The following is a 19,926-nucleotide window of genomic DNA, read 5'->3' as shown; positions in this document are numbered from 1 at the left end:
CTGATCAGCAGAAAATTCAGTCTGATTGACAAGTCATGTCCTGAAAAACAGACATTGAGGCACATTCCTCAAAACCCAGGCTTTCACTTTTGAATTCCTGCACCAAAACTTTATCAGATCATTTCTTTGCCAGAAAATAAATTATTGGCAGATTTATATTCCTGAAGGTATTATTATCATTCCTGAAATTATTGTAGTCAAAAGTCTAAACATGTTTTGTAAATATAAATAAAAATGAATGACATCTACAATGATGTGCAATTGGTGGGTTTGGGGCCTCTTGGTGCATTCCTTGTCATACAGTACATCTTACAAGTTTGCATGAGATAACCAGAATATAGATTGCACAAGTTCAGTGACAGTGCAGAGAAATTACCATAAATGCCTTTAATTGTTATGTTTTTAAATAAAGGTCCATGTTAGCAATACAATATCAGTCTGTGTGTGTGTGTATGTGTGTGTGGATTCATGTGTACGTGCAGGTCTGTGTGTCTCTCTCACCCGTGTGTGGGGAGCTGTCGTTGTTGTTGTCCTGCTCTGTGGTTGCTACCAGGTTGGTCTGATTCTCAGCCATCAGCTGCAGCTCGCTGACCTCTGCCCCAGTGTTCTGGACTCCCTCTGGCACCTGCAGCACAGCACCACACCATGTAGGGAATCAAGCCCCAAAACCTGACATTGGCAGTGCTTTGTTTACAATGAAGGTGACATCAGTCCATCCATCCATTATCTATACTCACTTCTCCTTTGCAGGGTCAGGAGGGACTGAAGCCTTTCCCAGTAGGCAGCGGTCAACACAAATTCAAGCTCAAAAATCAAGATATTATGATGGTATTATTGTAAAAATAATATCCTATCATAATATTTTTCTTATTTTTTTAAAGTATGCGGATATATAATATATACTCTGTGATAGAATTGTTTTTTTTTTGTTCAAATCACACTGACGTGACATCTTATCTATTTCTAATATGAGGAGACTTTTATTCAAACATTTTATTTTATTCTGTTATTTAATAATGTAAATTCTTAATTATTGTTACAGAATTTAAAATGTATATAGGCTAACTATATATTTGTAGATGGTATTATTGATTATTGATGATGTAAGGTTCATTACTTGGATACAATGATAATGTGTATATGTGTATACATTTGCTCAAGAGAATGAATTAGATGAGATTAATTGAAGTATAAAAGATAATTCTACCTGTTTTGAGGCTGGACTTTTTTTTTGCCTTTGACTTTTCTTACTCTGTGTGTTTGTGTGTGTGTGTTCTAACACCCTGTAAAGTTCTGTTGTGAAATCAGTGTGGCAGCACACCTGAGGCAGATCAATCAAAAGGCAGAAACCTAAAACCAGAACTATCTGCATGACTGAATATAACTAGTAGTCAGTGAGAAAATATGTCTTTTATCATTGGGGTAAACTGATCCTTTTAATAAAATATTCTTTTGTGGAAGCAGGTTTTAATACATTCGAATGTGTAGAGATTTATTGTTGGTGTTTTACTTTGGTCAGAAAATATGTTATTGTTAATATCACACAAGTGACACCGATAATGAGATCTAATAGTCTTTGATATCATTAATACAAGAGTTTTATAGATATCAGAGTAAAGAAACTGAATAATGGCAAGCTACCATTTTCCACAATCTTAATTACATATCATAAATCTATGATGCAATTTAATCCAAGAAATATTTCAAACTATTCTTCCTGCACCATCATCAGGTAGATCAATCTTTGCTTCAAACCTCTGTGACCTGATATGAACCTGAGGTGGTAAAGCTCTGTGCTAAAGCAGTGGACAGTGTTGGCTTCAGTCGCAGAGAATATTAAAAGAAATATCCACTGATCCCAGGTAAATCCCTGTCTTGAAAGGAATGTCTGACTGAAAAATAAAGCAATAAAGAAAAGAAGCCAGGAAGGGGAGGGGAGAAAGAGTGACATGTCGGCAGGACAAAGAGAGGAAGAAATGGGAAGAAAGAGTCTGTACCTCAGAGTTGCTGGATGCGCAGGAGCTGTCTCTTTTTGGACACAATTTGGGTCTGGAAAACATAAAGTACCACAGCAATTCAGCTTATAATTACAGACATATCCGAAAACCAGCTTTTATGAATGTCCTCTATTTTTTTTCCACTCTTGGCAGTATTTTCTCAAGTATAAAGTCCCTCTGGTGTTCACAATTTGACCAGAAATGTAAAAATGGACACTGTCCCAATACAACTGTACTGAAAAAAGAGCTTTCTGACATAGTAACCACCTCACTCAATACTAATAGCTCCAACATACCCGTGGCCATTTGTCTCTCAATAGTTGCTTTGTTGTGGTGTTGGATGATGGAGCAAGATGCACCACAATCTTGCATTCACTCAAATGCCTCCAGCTGTTCACATAGTGGTTGTTACTGAGCTGTCATTGTTATGCATTACTTTTTTCTTGTAGAGATGCTTTATTGTCACTTTTTCACCGCTGATATCCATTTCCAGGTTGTGTGATAGCAGATTCTGACCATATCCAGCACTTTTACTAAACTATGGCTACTCAACAAGTGTCTGTAGCTGCTGGAGGTAGGGAGAGTGATACACATTTACTTTCCACCGGCCAAATACAGGTTTTATTTGTTTCCAAAGGCACCTTTTTGGCTGTTGATATTAGACTCTTTTACAACTGTGGAAATCTGTATTTTCTTTAATATCCAATATTTGTACCTGCTAATCCACGCTTTTCTGTGTTGTTCTTAACTCCATATGACCCAATGAAGCATGCAGAAATACTTGAACAAGTACCCACTTATTAAAATTTACTCTTACAGCTGAATGAGCCCATTACCAGCCACCGGTCAACTGAGGGCAACCCCTGCTGTGGCTCTCATCCACCTTTGGCTGTCCAGAGGGGACCTTGGGAGTTAATCTCACTGCTGCTTTAAACTTGCGAGATTGCGCCTAGCTTGCCAGGCTAGTTGTTTTCCCATGATTTCTGTGAACTCATTTAAATTAATAGGGAACAACTAAAGAAGAAAAAAAAAACAGCTACTAAGGTTGCTCATGGGCTTGAAGTTTCATGGTAATGCATTTCCTGGCTTCTGAATGACTTGGGTTGTTGTTCTTGCTAATTACACTTTCATTTTATTGAACATGTGTTTCAAATTTCCCTGTCATTAATAGTTAGAACCTGTGGAGTTACTGCGCCTGACGGATGAGTTGGAGACACTGAGCTGTATTTGAAATGAACACAAATCATAATAAACTGCGGTGTTTCTCACAGCAAGCTGAATACTTATACCGACACAAATCTAAACTTCCTGGATTTTGAATCCATCTGGATCAGTAGGGTTACACAGTCATTTTGTCAGAACGGATAGTATTACAAACCTCCAAATTTATCCAATATGCCTGTGTTCATTGTCCCCTGGGATGGACAAGAGGGAACAGCTTGTAAATTATACCTTTTGATTGTCTGACAATGCTAGCGGTACCAAACTCAGTGCACACATTGAGTTTTACTTTCCCTTGTTGTCCCTTTTTTCCCCATTTCCCCGCCCATTCACTTTCATGCAGCCTCTGTGTTTTTGTGTGCTGGAATCGATGCCAGGTGCTGTACCTTGAATGCCCCGCTGTCTATGGTGAGAATGCTCCACATCAAGGAAGCCGCACAGTTGCAGCCAAACCCAACTAATCACCAAGGGTCACCACATCAGGGACTGAGGCTTCCAGCTGAGTCAACATAACAAAGTGGTGACTGTGTATGTGCGAGTGTGTGCATCTATGTGTGTGTGTGCATTTACTGTCAGACTAGCCCATTTTCATTCATGGGAGGAATCAAAGATAAGACTTGTGAATTTTCTCAGGAGAATGTTTACTGGGAACTCAGTTAAACGGGGTTTAAGTTTCAAAAACATAGCACAAAACAAGAATCTGAAGGTTTTATCCAAGAACCAGATACTGTAATTTATTTAATTGAGTCTAGCCACACTAAGCAGTTCTGTGAGGCTGTACTTAGGCACAGCAGGGATTGAGCTAAATGCTAACATCAGCATGCAACCATGCTCACAATTACAATGCTAACATGCTGATGTTTAGCAGGTATAATCTTTACTATGATCACCATCTTAGTTTAGCACTAACACAAAACATAGGTGAGGCTGATAGATTATAATTAGTTTTGTAAGTATTTGGTCAGAAACCAAAGTATTAGGAAAAGTGATATTTTGACTTGATGATTTGTATAAATGAAAAGTCAGGGGATCACCGAACTCATTAGGTCTCATCCTCTAGGGACCTTGAATATCTGTACAATATTTCATAGCAGTCCATTTAATTGTTGTTGAGACATTTCACACAAAACCAAAAATGTCAATTTCATGGTGGAGCTAGATGAAAAGTCAGTTTATTACCAAAGCCATTAGGATTCATTCTCTGGGGACTATGAATATCTCAGAGTCAAATCTCATGGCATCCATCCAATATTTATCAAGATATTTTACTCTGAACCAAAGCGAGGGAATGAACGGCCAGCCAACATTGCCATCCATTGAGCCAAACTGCTATGGTTGCTAAACAATTTTGCATTGTATAAAACATTACACTAGCTTTTACCTCCTGTTTTTAAATCAAAAATCACAAAACCTGGTAAAGGTGCAATATGTATAAGTTCTGCTGTTATTTAGCAGAAGATCACCACAAAACTGTATACCGCGAAGGGGCTAACATTCATGACTCAACAAATGTGACTTGATTTCTGACTTTCAAAACACACATACCAGCCTGTTCTCTGTACTGAAAAAAATATTGGAGTTTCAGAGGACTTATCTTGAACTTCTCTCTCTCTCTATTATGGAAATGTGCTTTATTCTAAATGATTGATAGTTATACTAAAAATGCACTAAACAATGAAAAATATCTACTCCATTGTAACAAAGCATTAACCTGAACCCAAAAGCATAAAAAACCCTAATAATGAAAATGAAAAGTTGCAAGTTGAATGATTAATTGTCAACTAATATTTCAGCACTAAACATGACTATCACCTATGACAACTATTGGCAATCATAATCAAGGAAGAAGTAAAGAAATGCCATATATTAGATAAGACTGAAACTCTGCAGAAATATTTATGGTGGTTACAGCATTCATTTCATTGTAAAATGTCTTAAAAAAATGATGAAAATGGATCCTTTTGGCGCTAAATGTGACTATAAAATCTAACAACAACTAGCATCCACAAATTAATCCAGACTTCATAGTGTTGTTGCAATTCATTGGTGGCTAATAGAGGTCAAATGTCATATATTGGATGAAGCAAAATATCTGGTGGTTGCAACACTTTTTCTGACTGTCTGCTGAATTTTCACTTTACTGTCGCTAATCTATTTGTCTGTATTTATTTTCTTTGTGTTTCTATAGAAAATTATTCTACTTCTGTTACCTGAAAATGATGCAGAGGGCACTTGTAAGTATCATAGCGAAGAAGGCAGCTCCACTCACAGCAGCCAGCAGAGAGTCTACTTTGCTGGCTGTAGGAGCAAAGGCATGCCGGTCCCCCCCTGGCTCGGTCAGATTGTGATAGTGGAAGAGGAGAGCGAAGCCACGGCCCCAGTGGGTGGTGGTAATGAGCTCCATGATGACTTCCACCATCTCCTGGCTAGACCCGAAAACCAGTTGGCTGCTAGGAGGTCGGTTGGACCCACAGAACCTGGAGGAGAAGGTGATGAGGTCTGAGATATAGAGGACATCGTGGGGGCAAGCGTCGAGCACCGACTGCTGGGTTTCAGGGCTCACGGCTGGAGTGTCAGTGGAGTGTGGCGAGGCAAGGGTGGTCTCTTCCATAGCTGTGCTCGGGTTAGAACTGGGGTTGAGGTCTACCCTAAGGCGAGACGAGGAGGCGGTGTTGACAGCCCTCTCTCCAGGATGCACAGCCACAGGTAGGAGGAGGAGAGAGGGGGAAGATGGTGATGTTAGGCCAGAGGAGGCATCTGCAGATCTTTTGGCAGAATTTGAGACTTTGGCGATCTCCATCTTTGTGGACTGTTCCTGGACCACCACCTGCTTCACCTCACTGTCTTGGGGGGACTGTTGAGTCTTTGTGACAGCCCCACCACTCTGAGGCAAAGGATCTTTATCTGCTGATGAAATTTCATCTGCTGCTAAGCTGCCAGGCATGAAAGTCACCTCTTCGTCTGCCTCTTCCTCTTCAAAATTAGAGATGGCAGAGTACTGTGCAGCAGAGTCATGGCTTTCAAACACGTCAAAGTCAAATATCTCTAGAATAAGCTGGTAATCAACAGGCACAAAGAACTGCCAAACGCAGTGTGTCCCAGAGGAGTAGTTGTAGGGGAAGCCAGGGGACAGAATCAGGCCTTGGACGTCCACCACATCCACCTTGGCACCACAGTCAAAGTACACCTGCAATATGAATCACATTTAGTTAGTTGTGTCATAAGTCTAAATCTGCTTTAAGGCAGGTAACTTCCACAATGACCAATTTCAAAGAAAATTAGGCACTTAATGACACCCTTTCTCAGAGTAACAATTAATGCCACTCACGCTGGCATTCATGGTTTTCTTCGGCATTATGTTTAGAAGTGTTGACCAGTATTATATTACACTCAGCCTAAATTCTTAGATGGGTCATGTATTTCAATAATGGCCACTAGGTGATTAAGTTCTCTATGTCAAAAGGTACAAACAACCAAGGTACCTATCAGCAAATAATACACTCGACTTGAAGTCTGATTGCTCACTGACATAAACCAGCTTGAAACTGAACTATTCAACCCTGCAGTTCCGCCTTTATATCAAAGCCTGTGTTTTTCCTGTATTGCCTGCCTGGGTAACCCTAGGGAGGGTATTTCTTCAAACATGCTGGCTGTAATTCTTCCCAGGTGTGTGGGGATGTAGGGGGACCTGGGCCCTAAGCAGAGGCAGATGTGTGGCTGGGCCAGGGAGCTCAGGACCAGACCTTTGCAGGAGGCCCGTGTGTTTATGAGCTTTCCTGTTGGCCTCAGTTCTGGACTGTGGGAATGACCCAGACTGGCAGACCCCCATGCCAGACAGGTAACACACCAACACCCGCGGGGGACACTTGTGCTTTGGACTGGGCTAAAAGCATAAGAGATCACTTTGAGAATGCAGTTTGGGGTGGGAGGAGAGACAGAGGGCAACAGGGACACAAGAGAAGCTAAAGTATATGGAGCCAGAAAGGCATTTTAATTGCTCCATGGACCATCTTTCCCTGTCTGAATGCGTTTATCAAAGGCATTCAGTTCAGTCAGTATATTTTAATCAGTAAAATCTACATGTAATTTTAAATCATGACTGAAAGAGAGGACCACTCGCTCAGCCCTCAGGTCACTGGGATCCAACAAAAAGCCCTCTCCATAGTTGATACAGCTGACAGCCAAGCCACAGCATATTACAGACATATTGGAGGTCAGAGAGGGTAAGGAGGGCAACACGACCCATGTAACTAAAGAAAATATACAGTATGTGTGTATGTGATGAAAGAGATGAGCTGTTACGTTTGTGTGATGTTAAGCAGAAAGACGTTGAATTTAAGAGCAGATCACAATGATCACCTAGCTTCAATCATGCTGTATAGTAAAGACTGAATAAGTAACAGCTCCAAAGCTCAACCAGTATTTTCTCAAACTCTTTAAATTACATGATGATCAGATGATTACCAATTCTAGTAGCAGTTTTTCAGAGTTTTAGTTTAGCCCTATCTGTGACTTCAGCACTCCATGTGTTACTCCATGATTCTGTCGCATAGCATTCTCTATGCAAACTTTAGGGGCAAAGTAAACACTTTATTTTGTCCTAGTTATCCAAGAATAGGTTGCATCTCCATAGTTTTGATGTGATCTGACAGATGTCTATTTGAATTGAAAAACCCAGAATCATAAAATGCTTGCTGAGGGCAAAACCACCATTTAAATTTGATATTTCCAAAGACTCCACTCTACCCTTGCTCTACCCTGGAAGCTACGTTAAGTTCACTGCTCAAGCCTTGCCGGTGGCCACCACGGTCTGTGGAAATACTGGAAACATTGGTTTCATCCCGGGCAAACATTTTCAGGCAGACAGCAGAATTTTGTTGGATCACAAAAATACCTTTAACGATACAACAAGGTGTTGGATAACAGATACAAAAAATAACATTTTAATCTTCCCTTTAAGGTTTGTGTACAGAATGCAATGTTAAGTTAAGTTTCAGTGAGCAAAAGTACAGCCCTAAACCATGACCATGGCCTATGAGATTTTTGCCAGTCCTCTTTGCATTTCCAAGAAATGCAAAATGAAAATATGTGGCTGACCTTAAATGCCTGTGTATGAAACGCACAATATGTAACTTCTCAATCAAAACAATAAAAAAAGACAGAGTTTGATGATGTTGTGAAATAGTGTGGGATCCTGGGAGTTGTTGTCTTCAATGTTAAACAACCAGCTTCTCCTGGTTAATGTTCATCATTCAGGATATTTTTATCAGGAGCCGAATAATCCGCAGAGGTCTCCTCCTCTCCAAAACAAAAGTACACGAAGATTAAAACCGTTAAAAACACTGAATAAAACTGTTTCACATAAAAAATCTGTGTTTCTCTGACGCTGTTCTGCGGACACAGGATATAAGGAGGGGCTGCAAACTGAACTTTTGCTCAGCTTGTTTCTCTGATAACTTAAGATCAAGACATCTGATGACTAAAATCCTTTATCCAGTTAAAAGATTATAGTTAAATCAAGATCAAGATCTAAAAAGTTTATTGCAAAAATGTGGCTTAAAACTTAATAAAAGTCCATTTATAACAGTTTCTGGTGGATAACCACAACGCTGATGTATTATCTTGTATGTGTATACTCTTTGGTGGGTGCCATTGTGGCGGACAACCACAACAACGCTTGTGCACAAGGTGATTATCATCTTGTGCACATATACTCTTTGGTAGAGGGGATATGACACCATTGAAAGAGTGACCAAATGAAATGGACCATTACCTTGATTAAAATTACGGATTTCTCGGAGTTTGAATTGTTGGAAACATTTGGGATAATGTAAGTACACAACTAGATAAAATATATAACCCAGGACTTGTCATTTTTAGACATTTTAATGCAGAATAGTTACATATTATAGCTTTAACCAGTTTACTACAGTAAAAGCCATAGTTTTTCTAATTTAATTTACAAACAATAGCACTGTTGTCAGACATTGAACTGTTTGTGGTATGTTAATGTAATTAACATTAAATATAATAATGAAATGTAATGAAATGTTTTCTCACTTAATATTCAGCTTAATATTTTTTAAAAATCTGTGAAATTGAATATGAATTATTTAAAGTTTCCAAAACACTAATGAAAAATTAAATCATTAAAGTCCTTTGTTATGATTTGTAATTCACTGTTTTTTTCCATTGACATTTGGAGGCAATTGCATTAGAGCATGACATGTTACACTTGTACTGGCCACTCACTTACTAGAAATTAATGTGCTACAGAAAAGAATTACACGGATGACATTTGAACGGGCCAAATGGCATTCCTGCTGAGGTTAGAGAGAGAGAGTAAGCCGATTTGGGGTTCGCAATGTTTGCAGTGAGGTTGCGCAATGAGGGGAACCACTTCACAATATGGGGGCATGACAGGGGGAAGAGAAGGACAACATACCCCCTTTTAAAGCAATAAAATAACCAGAACTGAGAAAAAGTATTCATGTTCATTTATCCAAGTCATAAAATTGCTCCTCACCTTCTCTTCTCAAAGACTCACCCTGTTTTTACCCTGGATAAATAAAACTTTAAAAAAGGTTAAAAAAAAAATAGATGTTACAAATAACGCTGACTATAAATTAGTAGTCTCTTGAATGATGTGAAATCCTACATCTGATGAAAGAGAACTGTGTCATGGACAGAGACTGTGTCATCTCTCCCACCAGGACGAGGCGGCCGGGAGGTCCCCACCACCCTGGGATGTGCATGCTAGACTACACATGAAAGGGCCCCAAAGTGCCACAGTGTCGAATGGAAATGGGACATTCTTATAATGCCAAACATCTCAGTTCTGTTACATCACAGGCCGCTCCACTGGCAGGCCGCTAATTATTCAAGGATGCCTTTTCTCATGGCAAAACAATGGGCCGCAGTGCCGTTTTGGTGAGCCACTCCACGACGGGGAGGGCAGATTATATTTTAATGAAGTGATGCTAATAAGTACAAGGCAAGCTGAAAGTTTACATAAGAGCCGGCTGGTCATTGCGCCCCAGTTGTGCCACTGACAGGGGCTTTCCTGGACAGAAGTAGATCAACTGAGCACATAACTCTCTGAAATGACTTGTTCAGTGAAACATCAGACCAGCTGCTGTCATAACTGAGAGGCCCCTAACAAATGGTATTGTTCTATCGTTTCCATTTTGCGTCAGTACATCTTTTAAAAAAAGCTGGTGAAAAGATGTTTCAATCACATTCCATGATGGGGTTAATATGTCTGTCTAATTACCACAGAGGCACCTTTATTTCCACTTAAATTATCTTAGGTTATGTCGTGGAGCTGATTTGTTTGTATAGTACCAGAACCATAATAACATCTTTTTATTATGCATTATAATATATTTTTTCTATTTAAATAATATTTATAGTTTTAAAAAAATATATGATTATTTAAAACTAATAAAAAAAATATTTTAACAAGATTTTTTTTCAATGAGAGGTTGCATTCTATGTAAATGTGGGGCATGTGGACAGAAAAAAAATGAGAAAAACAAAAAAGGAAAACAGTACTCTCTTGTAAAAAAAAAAAAAAAAAAAAGTGAACAAGCCAAAAAACACTACACTTGTCTGTGCTCTGATTTGACAAAAACACAAGTCTGCAGTCTGACCTAACTGTTCACTGTAACAGGGATTTTTTTTAAACCACCCAGGCTGACGACACCACTGTGAAAACTCTGCAACACGAGCTGGCTTCTGCCGAAGAACTGTTAACACACACATACACATACACACACACACACACACACACTCTCTGCCTCATGCACAAACAGCCCCGGACTGGCTCATAAACAGGCAGGCGGGCCCCTCAAAAGGGGGCAGGAATCCTCACCAGCCCTGTTTACTGGAGGAGAAAAGTGACACTGCTTCACAGGCTAGTACTTGGGCAGCAGCAGTCCACTCAGGATGCATTACAATCGCACTCAATTTCTCAAGTCAGCACTGATACCAACACAGTACAGCTCTGTAGGCCCGTAGTTTGTAGCCGGCGCTGAATTAATTTTCACTTATCTGTAATTAAATGAAATAGTTTGACAGAATTTGAGATAGTTGTTGATTGTTCAAAGTGCAACAAATGAGTTTTACTGGTGGACAAAAAGATACAGATGTCTTACAGTATACACTAACACATGACCTCACACATACTGTACAAGAGGACAGTGCTTGCAGAGTACACAGGATAAAGAAAATATTTGGAACCCTTCCTTTTCTCATGAGATCCAGTTGCAGGTAAAAAGGAAGGAGGCAAGTTAGAAAGGAATTTTAAGGTTTTAGACAACTTTGTGAGCAAAAGCAGCCGCAATTCAGTATCAACAAGATGCCCCATTTGTGTTTAATATTTTGTACAGCTCCCTACAAGTACACTGATAGATTTCTCCAAGCAGTGGCAGAAAAGAAGCTCCTTGTGTCATCCTTCACAGCTGTGGAAAGCGCTGATACTCGAGCCCAGGATTTATCACATATCTCCCCTGTGATGTCAATGTTCAGTCCAGGGTGAGTTTACAAACAACTGGTGTGGCGGCCTGATTAAGCCCAGGCATTTGTAGGGTCGCCCTCGTTGGCCACTGGAGCGCTGGCTCAGCACGTTTTCATCACCGTGTGCATCATGAGTGACTTATGAAAGACCTCTTTGAGCCAAAGCATGTATGATCAACATTTTATTTACAGGGCCATCATGGGACGGTCTCTACATGGAAAAGTTAAGATAGATGACTGGGTGGGCAACAGGACAGGCAGATGCAGGCTCTCTCTTCCATGTTTGTGGTGTAAACCTATTAACATATTTCCTCTAGAAAGAGCTGGTGCTGCTGTGGTGGCTGTTAAAGTGAGCCTGTGGAACCCTGTGGTGAATCATGACCTTATCTCCACGGTGGTTTCAACCAATTTGGAGAAATCATTTCCAGATTTTGGAATGTAATCCAGCAAATGCATCCATGATAATTAGTCTTTCGGTAACACCTCAGTGAGAAGCCAAATCCCGTAGGGCTGAACTGTACTGACACAGTTACACTGCTATCAATCACAGTCTAAATGGATACAACATTTCCAAGTACAATCACAGCATCGAAATTGCCAGACAACATTTTTTGAATATTCGTTACGGTACTAATCCCATGAAAAGACCACAACCAGCAATGTCTTTGTCTGTCTCTCAATACGTTGCTTCTTCCCTACCTTGTTTGTAGCTCTCAGCCTTTGGTTCCTGAAGATGTAAATTTTTTTTTTTTTTTTTTTTTTTTTTTTTAAATCAGATCACAAATATAAACAGCTAAAACAGCTGGGCATTGTAGGTTTTAGCAAATGTTACTCAAACAGGAGGAAATAGTGCAACTATTTTCAGGGGTTGATTAATACACAGTTGGTTCTCCAGTGAGTATTTCTAGTAGAAGGACAGTTAATGTGGGATTGAGTCAAAATAAAAAAAAACTGTGTGTGTGTGTGTGTGTGTGTGTGTTCATGGTAACAAAGGAACATGTCACCCAGTGGCTCACTGATGTGTTTGTAATAGTTTTTGGACAACAAAAACTCTATGGCACACATAAATATATGAGGCTCTAAACACAGACGTTTGTTAGTAGGATCAATTCAAGGTTGCTTTTGGTCTCTTCATTGGATTTGTTGACAATAGGAAGAATATATAACACCGCCAACCTTATTCTTTAAACAGTTTTATATGATGCACTCACAATGACCTTGTTGGGAAAAAAGGATGCACCTCTGCTGCAGCTTAGATCCTAACAAATTATGACAATTTTGTCTGCAGAGGCAATTCATTAAAGCAAAGATTATAATGATTTTCAGTCTGATATAGCATTGTAATCTCTCACATTCTGAAAAGAACAGTAATTCAAATGAAGAGGCAAGAGCTATTACTTTGAAAGTTAAAATGGTTTTTTTTTTATCATCCATTAACTCTGTGTCATTTTGCCTTTCTAGTGATATGAGCTCACCTGAAAACCTCATCCAATCAAAGCAACATCAACTTCTTTTTTTGTAGCTACAACTGAAGTTTGCTTTCTGTTGTTCAACCCACTGCAGCTGCAACACAAACAGCACAACTTTCACTCAGTGTCTGCCTCTAGTCCTGGCCTTTAAAGTCACACCACAGCTCACTGACACACTGTGACATGTTTATCTGTTGATAGGCTGTGTGTATCTGTTGTCAGATAATTCGTGGGAGGAATAAATGAATTCACAGTTCACTGGGGTCCTACAACTCATTTCAATTAGAGATGAATGTCTCCTCTTTACATTGCAAATAAAACCTTCTGAAAGACAGAATAGACCAGCAAAACAAAGATCAAATTCAGTCTTGCTTGTCCACAGTGCTGAATTGTGGACTGACAAGACTTGGATGCCTCCCATTTTTTTCTGAGGGGGATAGAATAAATTCCAAGCTTGTTTATGCTGTTCCAAAAATCAACTTAATACAAAAGGGGAGCGGAGGACAAAGCCATCATTTACCGTGCCCCCTGAGGCAGATAATTGCAAAGATAGTGAGCACCCTATGCACACAGGAACTAAAGCTGGAGACGCTGACAATTCAATATACCAAGGGCTTTTGTTGTCTAGTTCTAAGAATTGTGCTGCTGAGCCTTCATTCTCCATCAGCGGAAGAGGACGACTCTTGACAGGTGGAAGCCACAGAGCTTCTGGCTGACAATGTGGTCTTGATGTCCTAGTGGAGATCTGTGTCATGGATAATCCTTTTATGTTATGACACCAGCCACTGGCAAACATGGGGACATTGCGCTGCATCGCACATAAATCACAAACAGAAGAATATGGGATCAGAAGACTGAGAGGGTAATGTAGTTTGTAGTCTGAATGCTTTGCTAGTTCATAGTCTGAAAGCTCCTGGTATTTGGCAAGGTTCCTCTCATGAGCCTCCTCCATGTGTTCTTCCCAGGGCACTGCCAGTTCCCACATGATCACCTGCTTGGTAGAATCTTAGAAGATGATCATGTCTGGGTGGAGTGTTTGTGTAATGTGATCAGGGAACTTTAGTTGTTTTCTAAGATCCACTCTCAGCTGCCAGTTTGGGCCTGTGGAAAGTAGGCACGGTCTTGGTAGTGAATAGGGCTTTTCTCCAACTTTGAGAAAAGAGATGGTTTTCTTTCTGGGGTGGTGTTCATTGGACTGAATGGCTGTGGTGACCACTTCTACAACTGTCTTGAGCACATGGTCATGGCAGCACGGTAGCAGCCATCAGCCAAGCCTTTGGGGCAGCTGCTGAAGAGATGTTGAAGGGGACCCTCTCCCAGTACAAAGAGGGCAGGCAGACGGTTCACTCTTGCCTTATGTGTGAAGGTTTGCCAGGCTTGGTAAGGAGTCACAGACAGCTTGGACTAGGAATCTGACGGTAGAGGTCAACCTGCCAGAAATCCAAACAAGTGATCTTTCACTGCAGTGTGTTTTCCCACCTCGTCCAGGCTCCTTGCTGACTGAGTCCCACTTTCTTCCACCTCCTCTGCGCCTGCCCACACTTCTTCCTGGAGGAGATGCTGTCACTCCTTTCCTTTGCCTTTCCAAGCTGCTCTGCCAGCAAGAGCCTTCTGCCTCAACCGTGCCTCTGCCACCTGCAACCACCTGCCACCTCTGGCAACACTCCACTTTTTGCCCGTGTGGACCACAATGCCAGCTGCCACTACTTTAGGTTCCCTGGAGTCTCTGTACTACATGGCTTCTGTTGTTTGTGTCACCACAAATTCTTCTGTGAGGCCACTGAAGGGGAGCTGTAGGGTGTTGGTGGACCCGTACAGAGCAGCACTGCTTAAGCTCCTTGGCAAGCCAAGCCACCTTTGTAGATAGTCACTGATCTTCTCCACAGCTTCCACAGTTGATGTAGGAACATCATATAGTAGCAGGGGCCATAAAACCCTGGGCAGAACGGCATGCTGGTATATCCAAGCCTTGAAACGACTGGACAACTCAGGTTTGTCAAGCTTGGTAAGCCAGGCCTCAAGGTCTCCGCTGGTATTGCGGATGGTAGCTGTGTCCCTCAGGCTGCAGTCAAAGAGTTTCTCCAAGCCCTTGACTGGTTATTCTGTCAAAGTTGGGATGTGGTGGTTTCAGATATTGTGAAGCAGAACTTGTCCACTACTTTTCCTTTCTTCAGCACAAGGGACCTTGACTTTGATGGTTTAAAGCTCATCCTTGCCTGTGAGATGAGCTTCTCAAGTCCTTGTAAGATCCACCTGCTTCCAGGGAGTGATGATGTTGTGACAGTCAGATCATCCACGTAAGCTCTGATTGGTGGCTGCCACACACAACTATTTGTCAGGGGTCCTCGACACTCCATCTCTGCTGACTTGACCACCATATTCATGGTGAGGGCGAAAAGGGTGACTGAGATGGTGCAGCTAGTTATGATTCCCTTCTCAAGCCTGTGCCACTCTGATGTTGTAGACCCAGAAGTAACTCTCATCCGGAAGTTGTTATAGTAATGAGGTCATTGATCTTGTTGGGAACATGTTGTCTGCAAGGAACCTCTTCAACCAGCTTGTGCGGTATGGATCTGTAGGCCTTGGCGAGGTCCAACTACAGGACCACCAAGTTGCCCTTGCCTTCCTTTGCTTCTCTTAGGATCTGTGTGACTGCCCCTGTAAGCTCCAAGCAGCAAGGTGTTCCAGAGAACCCACCTTTCTGTACAAACATGTCAAAGTAATTGTTCTGTAGAAGGAACTTTGTCAGCCATCAGGACAAGATGCTGAAAAATATCTCGCTTTCTATGCCGAGTAGTGAGATGGTTCTAAACCGCTCGATGTTTTGGGAGCTTTCCTTCTTGGGGATCCAAACACCCTTGCCACACCTCCACTAGTTGGCGACTCTTCCTCTCCACCAGATCATTCTCAGAATCTTCCAGTTGCTGGAGGAGTATCGGACAGCATTTACACATGCTTGGTAAAATCTTAGAAGATGATCTATATGGGCGGAGTGCCCATACATGATCATCTTCTAAGATTTATTTAGTTAGTTTAGTTAGTTTGTGTAATGTGATCAGGGAACTTTAGTTGTTTTCCAAGAGCCACTCTCAGCTGCCAGTATTGGGCTGCGGAAAGTAGGCTTATCTGTGGTAGTGAATAGGCTTCTCTCCAGCTTTGAGAAAAGGGATGGTTTTCTTCATTGGGCATTGGGATAGCTGCCGAGGAGATGTTGAAGGGACCCTCTCCCAACATAGAGGGCAGGAAGGTGTTTCACTCTTGCCCCATGTGTGAATTAAGTTTTAGTAAGTGTACATATAAGTAATTTTAAGTACATATGAGAATTTAAAGAATTTTGCTGTTTTGTTTTTTTTTTAAATTTCCAAGACCACAGGAACAACATATAGCATATATTAAGCTTGAAAGGCATTCAGCTTTTAGGTTGCTTTTCACAACTATTCACTAGCAGCAAACAATGTTGATCAGTCAGGTCCTTCCCCTAACAGAGGCCGCTGAAACTGCAAGGGACATGCAGTGATGGTGATCAAATCCCATTTAATGAAGAAATGCTCTAGAGACATTACACTTCCTTTCCTCAAGAGCAAGTATCCAGTCCTACCCCTGTCTATGTAAACATGACAGTTCTAGGCAGCTGACAACGTTCATCAACAAGTCCTGTCATCCTTAGTCACATGTGTAGTCATTCTTATAGTGCAGGTATTCATATAAACCAAATTATGGAGTGACAGGTTGATGCATCAAAACAACTTTAAAACCTCAAAAAAACAAGCTCTATAGTTACAATACAACTCTGTGAGCCTCACTAATATGTAAGCTTTGAGTCCACCACAGAAGAAGCTAAACCATGTCCAACATAAATGACAGACTAATTGAATGAAAAACATGCCCGAGAAGCAAACCCTCACTGTTTGCGTTCCTGCTCATCAGAGACAAACTTTTGATCATGAACTCCTTGCATGTCAGAGGCAAGGCTTGGGAATTCGCTACAATGAGTATGAAAGTACAACAACAAGTTCAACAACATAAGGTTAACATGCTCTCAGTGTGGTTCTCATTTCAGCAGTTTGGACTCTGCATGCCATTCCCTGACTCTGTGAAGTGCAATAACATCAAAACATGCAAGTGCCATCAAAACATCCCTTTAAAAGCCCCAGAGGACATAGTGTGCCACAGAGTTTGGAAATTGTTAAATATACAAAACTTTCATAAGTTTGCCGTGTTAGGCAAAGGTGCGCGAGAGTAGCCAGCATGATGTAAGGTGATTAAAATTCTGTCTATAATAGGCTACATGTTTTTCTATATTACACTGTTTGTGATTGTGACACATGAGCTATTTTTTAAAAAAAATAAAATTGCGAAACTGAACTTGACCCTTCCCCCTAAAAATGCAAACCGCCTTTTAAAGAAAAACATTTTTAGCTAATTTACAGTGGTTCATGGGCAGCATGGGGATCTCTTTATGCGATATAGTTTGTTCCTAGACAACTTTCGTAAGCTCAGAAGCAGCGTAAGCCTGCGCTTTTAAAAAGGTAATGTTACGTCCTGCTCTGTTATCAAACAGAAGGTACGCAAAACTCCATTGAAAAAAATGTAAATTTGATTTGCCATAGCTTACAGGCGAACCTTTCCGCACTGTAATACACGAGGTAAGCCGTTTTCTGAAGCAGGCTGGTCTTCTGATAAACTCGGCATAAATGTTATCTAACAAAAAAAACATTAACTGTGCAAAAATTTAAACTTTACGAAATTGGTTCATACTACGTACCGCCTTTTGCTACTGCCCACTATGGTGCCCTGTATTGTAGTAGTACACATTTGTGGAATGAACAGACGAAGCGGATTATATTTCAAATGTAGTTATTTCAAGAGCTCTTTTGTGTATCAGACATATGCCGAATTTAAAGGTGTTCCCCATTTTTTCTCAAAACAACTTGCCTCAAGTTCACTGGGGTCAGTAATTTTGCCGAGAAGCAAACAATTGCTAATTATGAAGATTTATGAACGGAGTTCGTGGCTTCATTCTCTCTACACAAGTGAGCACGGCTCTCAACAGGGCTTGAGATAAAGCTTGTGAATTATTTTTGCAGTGAACAAACGTTAACTTACTTTCTGTGCAACGCATCCCATCACGAAGAGTAGATATGTTGTCATAAAAACATGTGCCCCAAGCGACGTAACCCAACTCATTTTCCTCTAATTGTTCCTTTTTAATGCGACGCACAGTGAACCGTATCCCGCTCCTCGTCTTCCCTCTCATTCACCTGAAGTATCGGGAGCGCGCTTCCATCGTTCATGGGCGAACTCGAACACAGGACCAGACCTCTAACTAAAACTCTCCTATTCTTGACTTTATAGTCATCGTTTATTATATAAAATCTACTTTAAAATCTCCTGCACACATTGTAATAATCTCCTTGTATGTTCTACTTGGTTTATGATAACCATAACCCATTAGATATAGATATTTTAATAGCCTTATATTCCCTCCTTATAGATATTCAAAAGTTACCCACATGTTAGAAATTTTAGCCATAGTTTTACAGCTGTGGGCGTGACTCATGCATTCAGCAATGTGCATCAGTAGTGTTTTAATAAGAACCAAGTCCTTTTCTTGTATATTCTGACAACCAATATGAATTGAACTATAAATGCTGTTATTTTATATTTAGTGTCAGCAATGGGGTCTATGTCTAAATATATTCAGTACAATCTAAATGAATGAGTGACTACATAACTATCTATGCAGTTTTCTGAAAGAAGAAATTGTAATTGTAAATTCAGTTAATTTGTCTATTTGTGTAAGGTGAAGCCGTTAAAAGATTAAGAAAATATATTTATAGTTGTTCAATAATTTAAAAAAGACTTATGACTAAGTCACTACTTCAACCACCCTCACTCAGTTTCTCAGAGACACCCAAGTGATTATGTCATGCACCACTTCAAATATAATTTAACCTATCAGCAAGTGATCAAAACTACTAGCTTGTTAAAAACCGTTCTTTATTTCACACAGAACATGTAGATATATACAAACTAGTGTTACAGAGGGAAGATTACTGGCAACACAGAATGAAGACGTTCACTTCTAAAAGCTTTAAGTAGCTATATGTAGAATCTTTATATAATTATAATATATTTCATATTATTCTGAAGGCTGAAGTGTCACTTTGAGAAAACTGAAACACTTGTGAACATTAGAGAGATACATTGCTGATTTACCTGTTTACTGATGTCTACCACAGTGTCATTCTTGGTATTACCACTGGATGGCGCCAAAGTAAGACTGAAATTGCACACATATAATTTGGGCCCTACACATAATGGCTTATTTATTTATTTATTTTAATAATAAATAAATCTTCTTGTCAAAAATGTCGATTGTATCCTTCGCCTCATAGGGTATTATGGCATAATACTTTCTTTATAAGGAGGAATATAGAGGTGGGATTGTGGATATATTAACATTCGTGAGTCACAATTGATGCATGATATTACATACACATTTTACCAGGGGTTCAAATGACTTTAAACCTGCAAGATAGGATTACTATTAGTGGTAATTGCATAGTAGCACCGTTCCTGCACAGAATCAAAATACAAACCATTGAAGAGTTAATGGCCAGCCTAGAACAAATTACACACATGGACGACACGGGCACAGTTTTTAAGGCTAATGCAATTATAACAGCTTAACTCAAATCCTTTATGTGGACCCCAGTATA

At 40.3% G+C, this 19,926-nt stretch overlaps 1 protein-coding gene across 3 annotated transcripts in view; it reads right to left on the bottom strand.

Annotated features, from left to right (window-relative positions):
- Positions 1-18,518, bottom strand: part of si:dkey-112e17.1 — a 28,115-nt gene extending 9,597 nt beyond the window's left edge. For 2 of the 3 annotated variants that reach the window (XM_044365062.1, XM_044365071.1), the window contains exons 1-4: positions 18,311-18,459; positions 5,429-6,405; positions 1,998-2,049; positions 502-625 (exon numbers count right to left, since the gene is read on the bottom strand). In XM_044365062.1, coding sequence (XP_044220997.1) covers positions 502-625; positions 1,998-2,049; positions 5,429-6,405; positions 18,311-18,391 — 1,234 coding nt within the window. In that variant the 5' untranslated portion in view covers positions 18,392-18,459. The other variant, XM_044365080.1, reaches the window with a different exon arrangement.
- Between the last annotated feature and the right edge of the window lie 1,408 nt (positions 18,519-19,926).

The sequence above is a fragment of the Thunnus albacares genome, chromosome 2 (assembly GCF_914725855.1).
Source record: "Thunnus albacares chromosome 2, fThuAlb1.1, whole genome shotgun sequence".
Taxonomy (NCBI): Eukaryota; Metazoa; Chordata; class Actinopteri; order Scombriformes; family Scombridae; genus Thunnus; species Thunnus albacares.
Note: the sequence above shows the minus strand (reverse complement) of the source record. Positions and strands in the feature narration are given on the sequence as shown.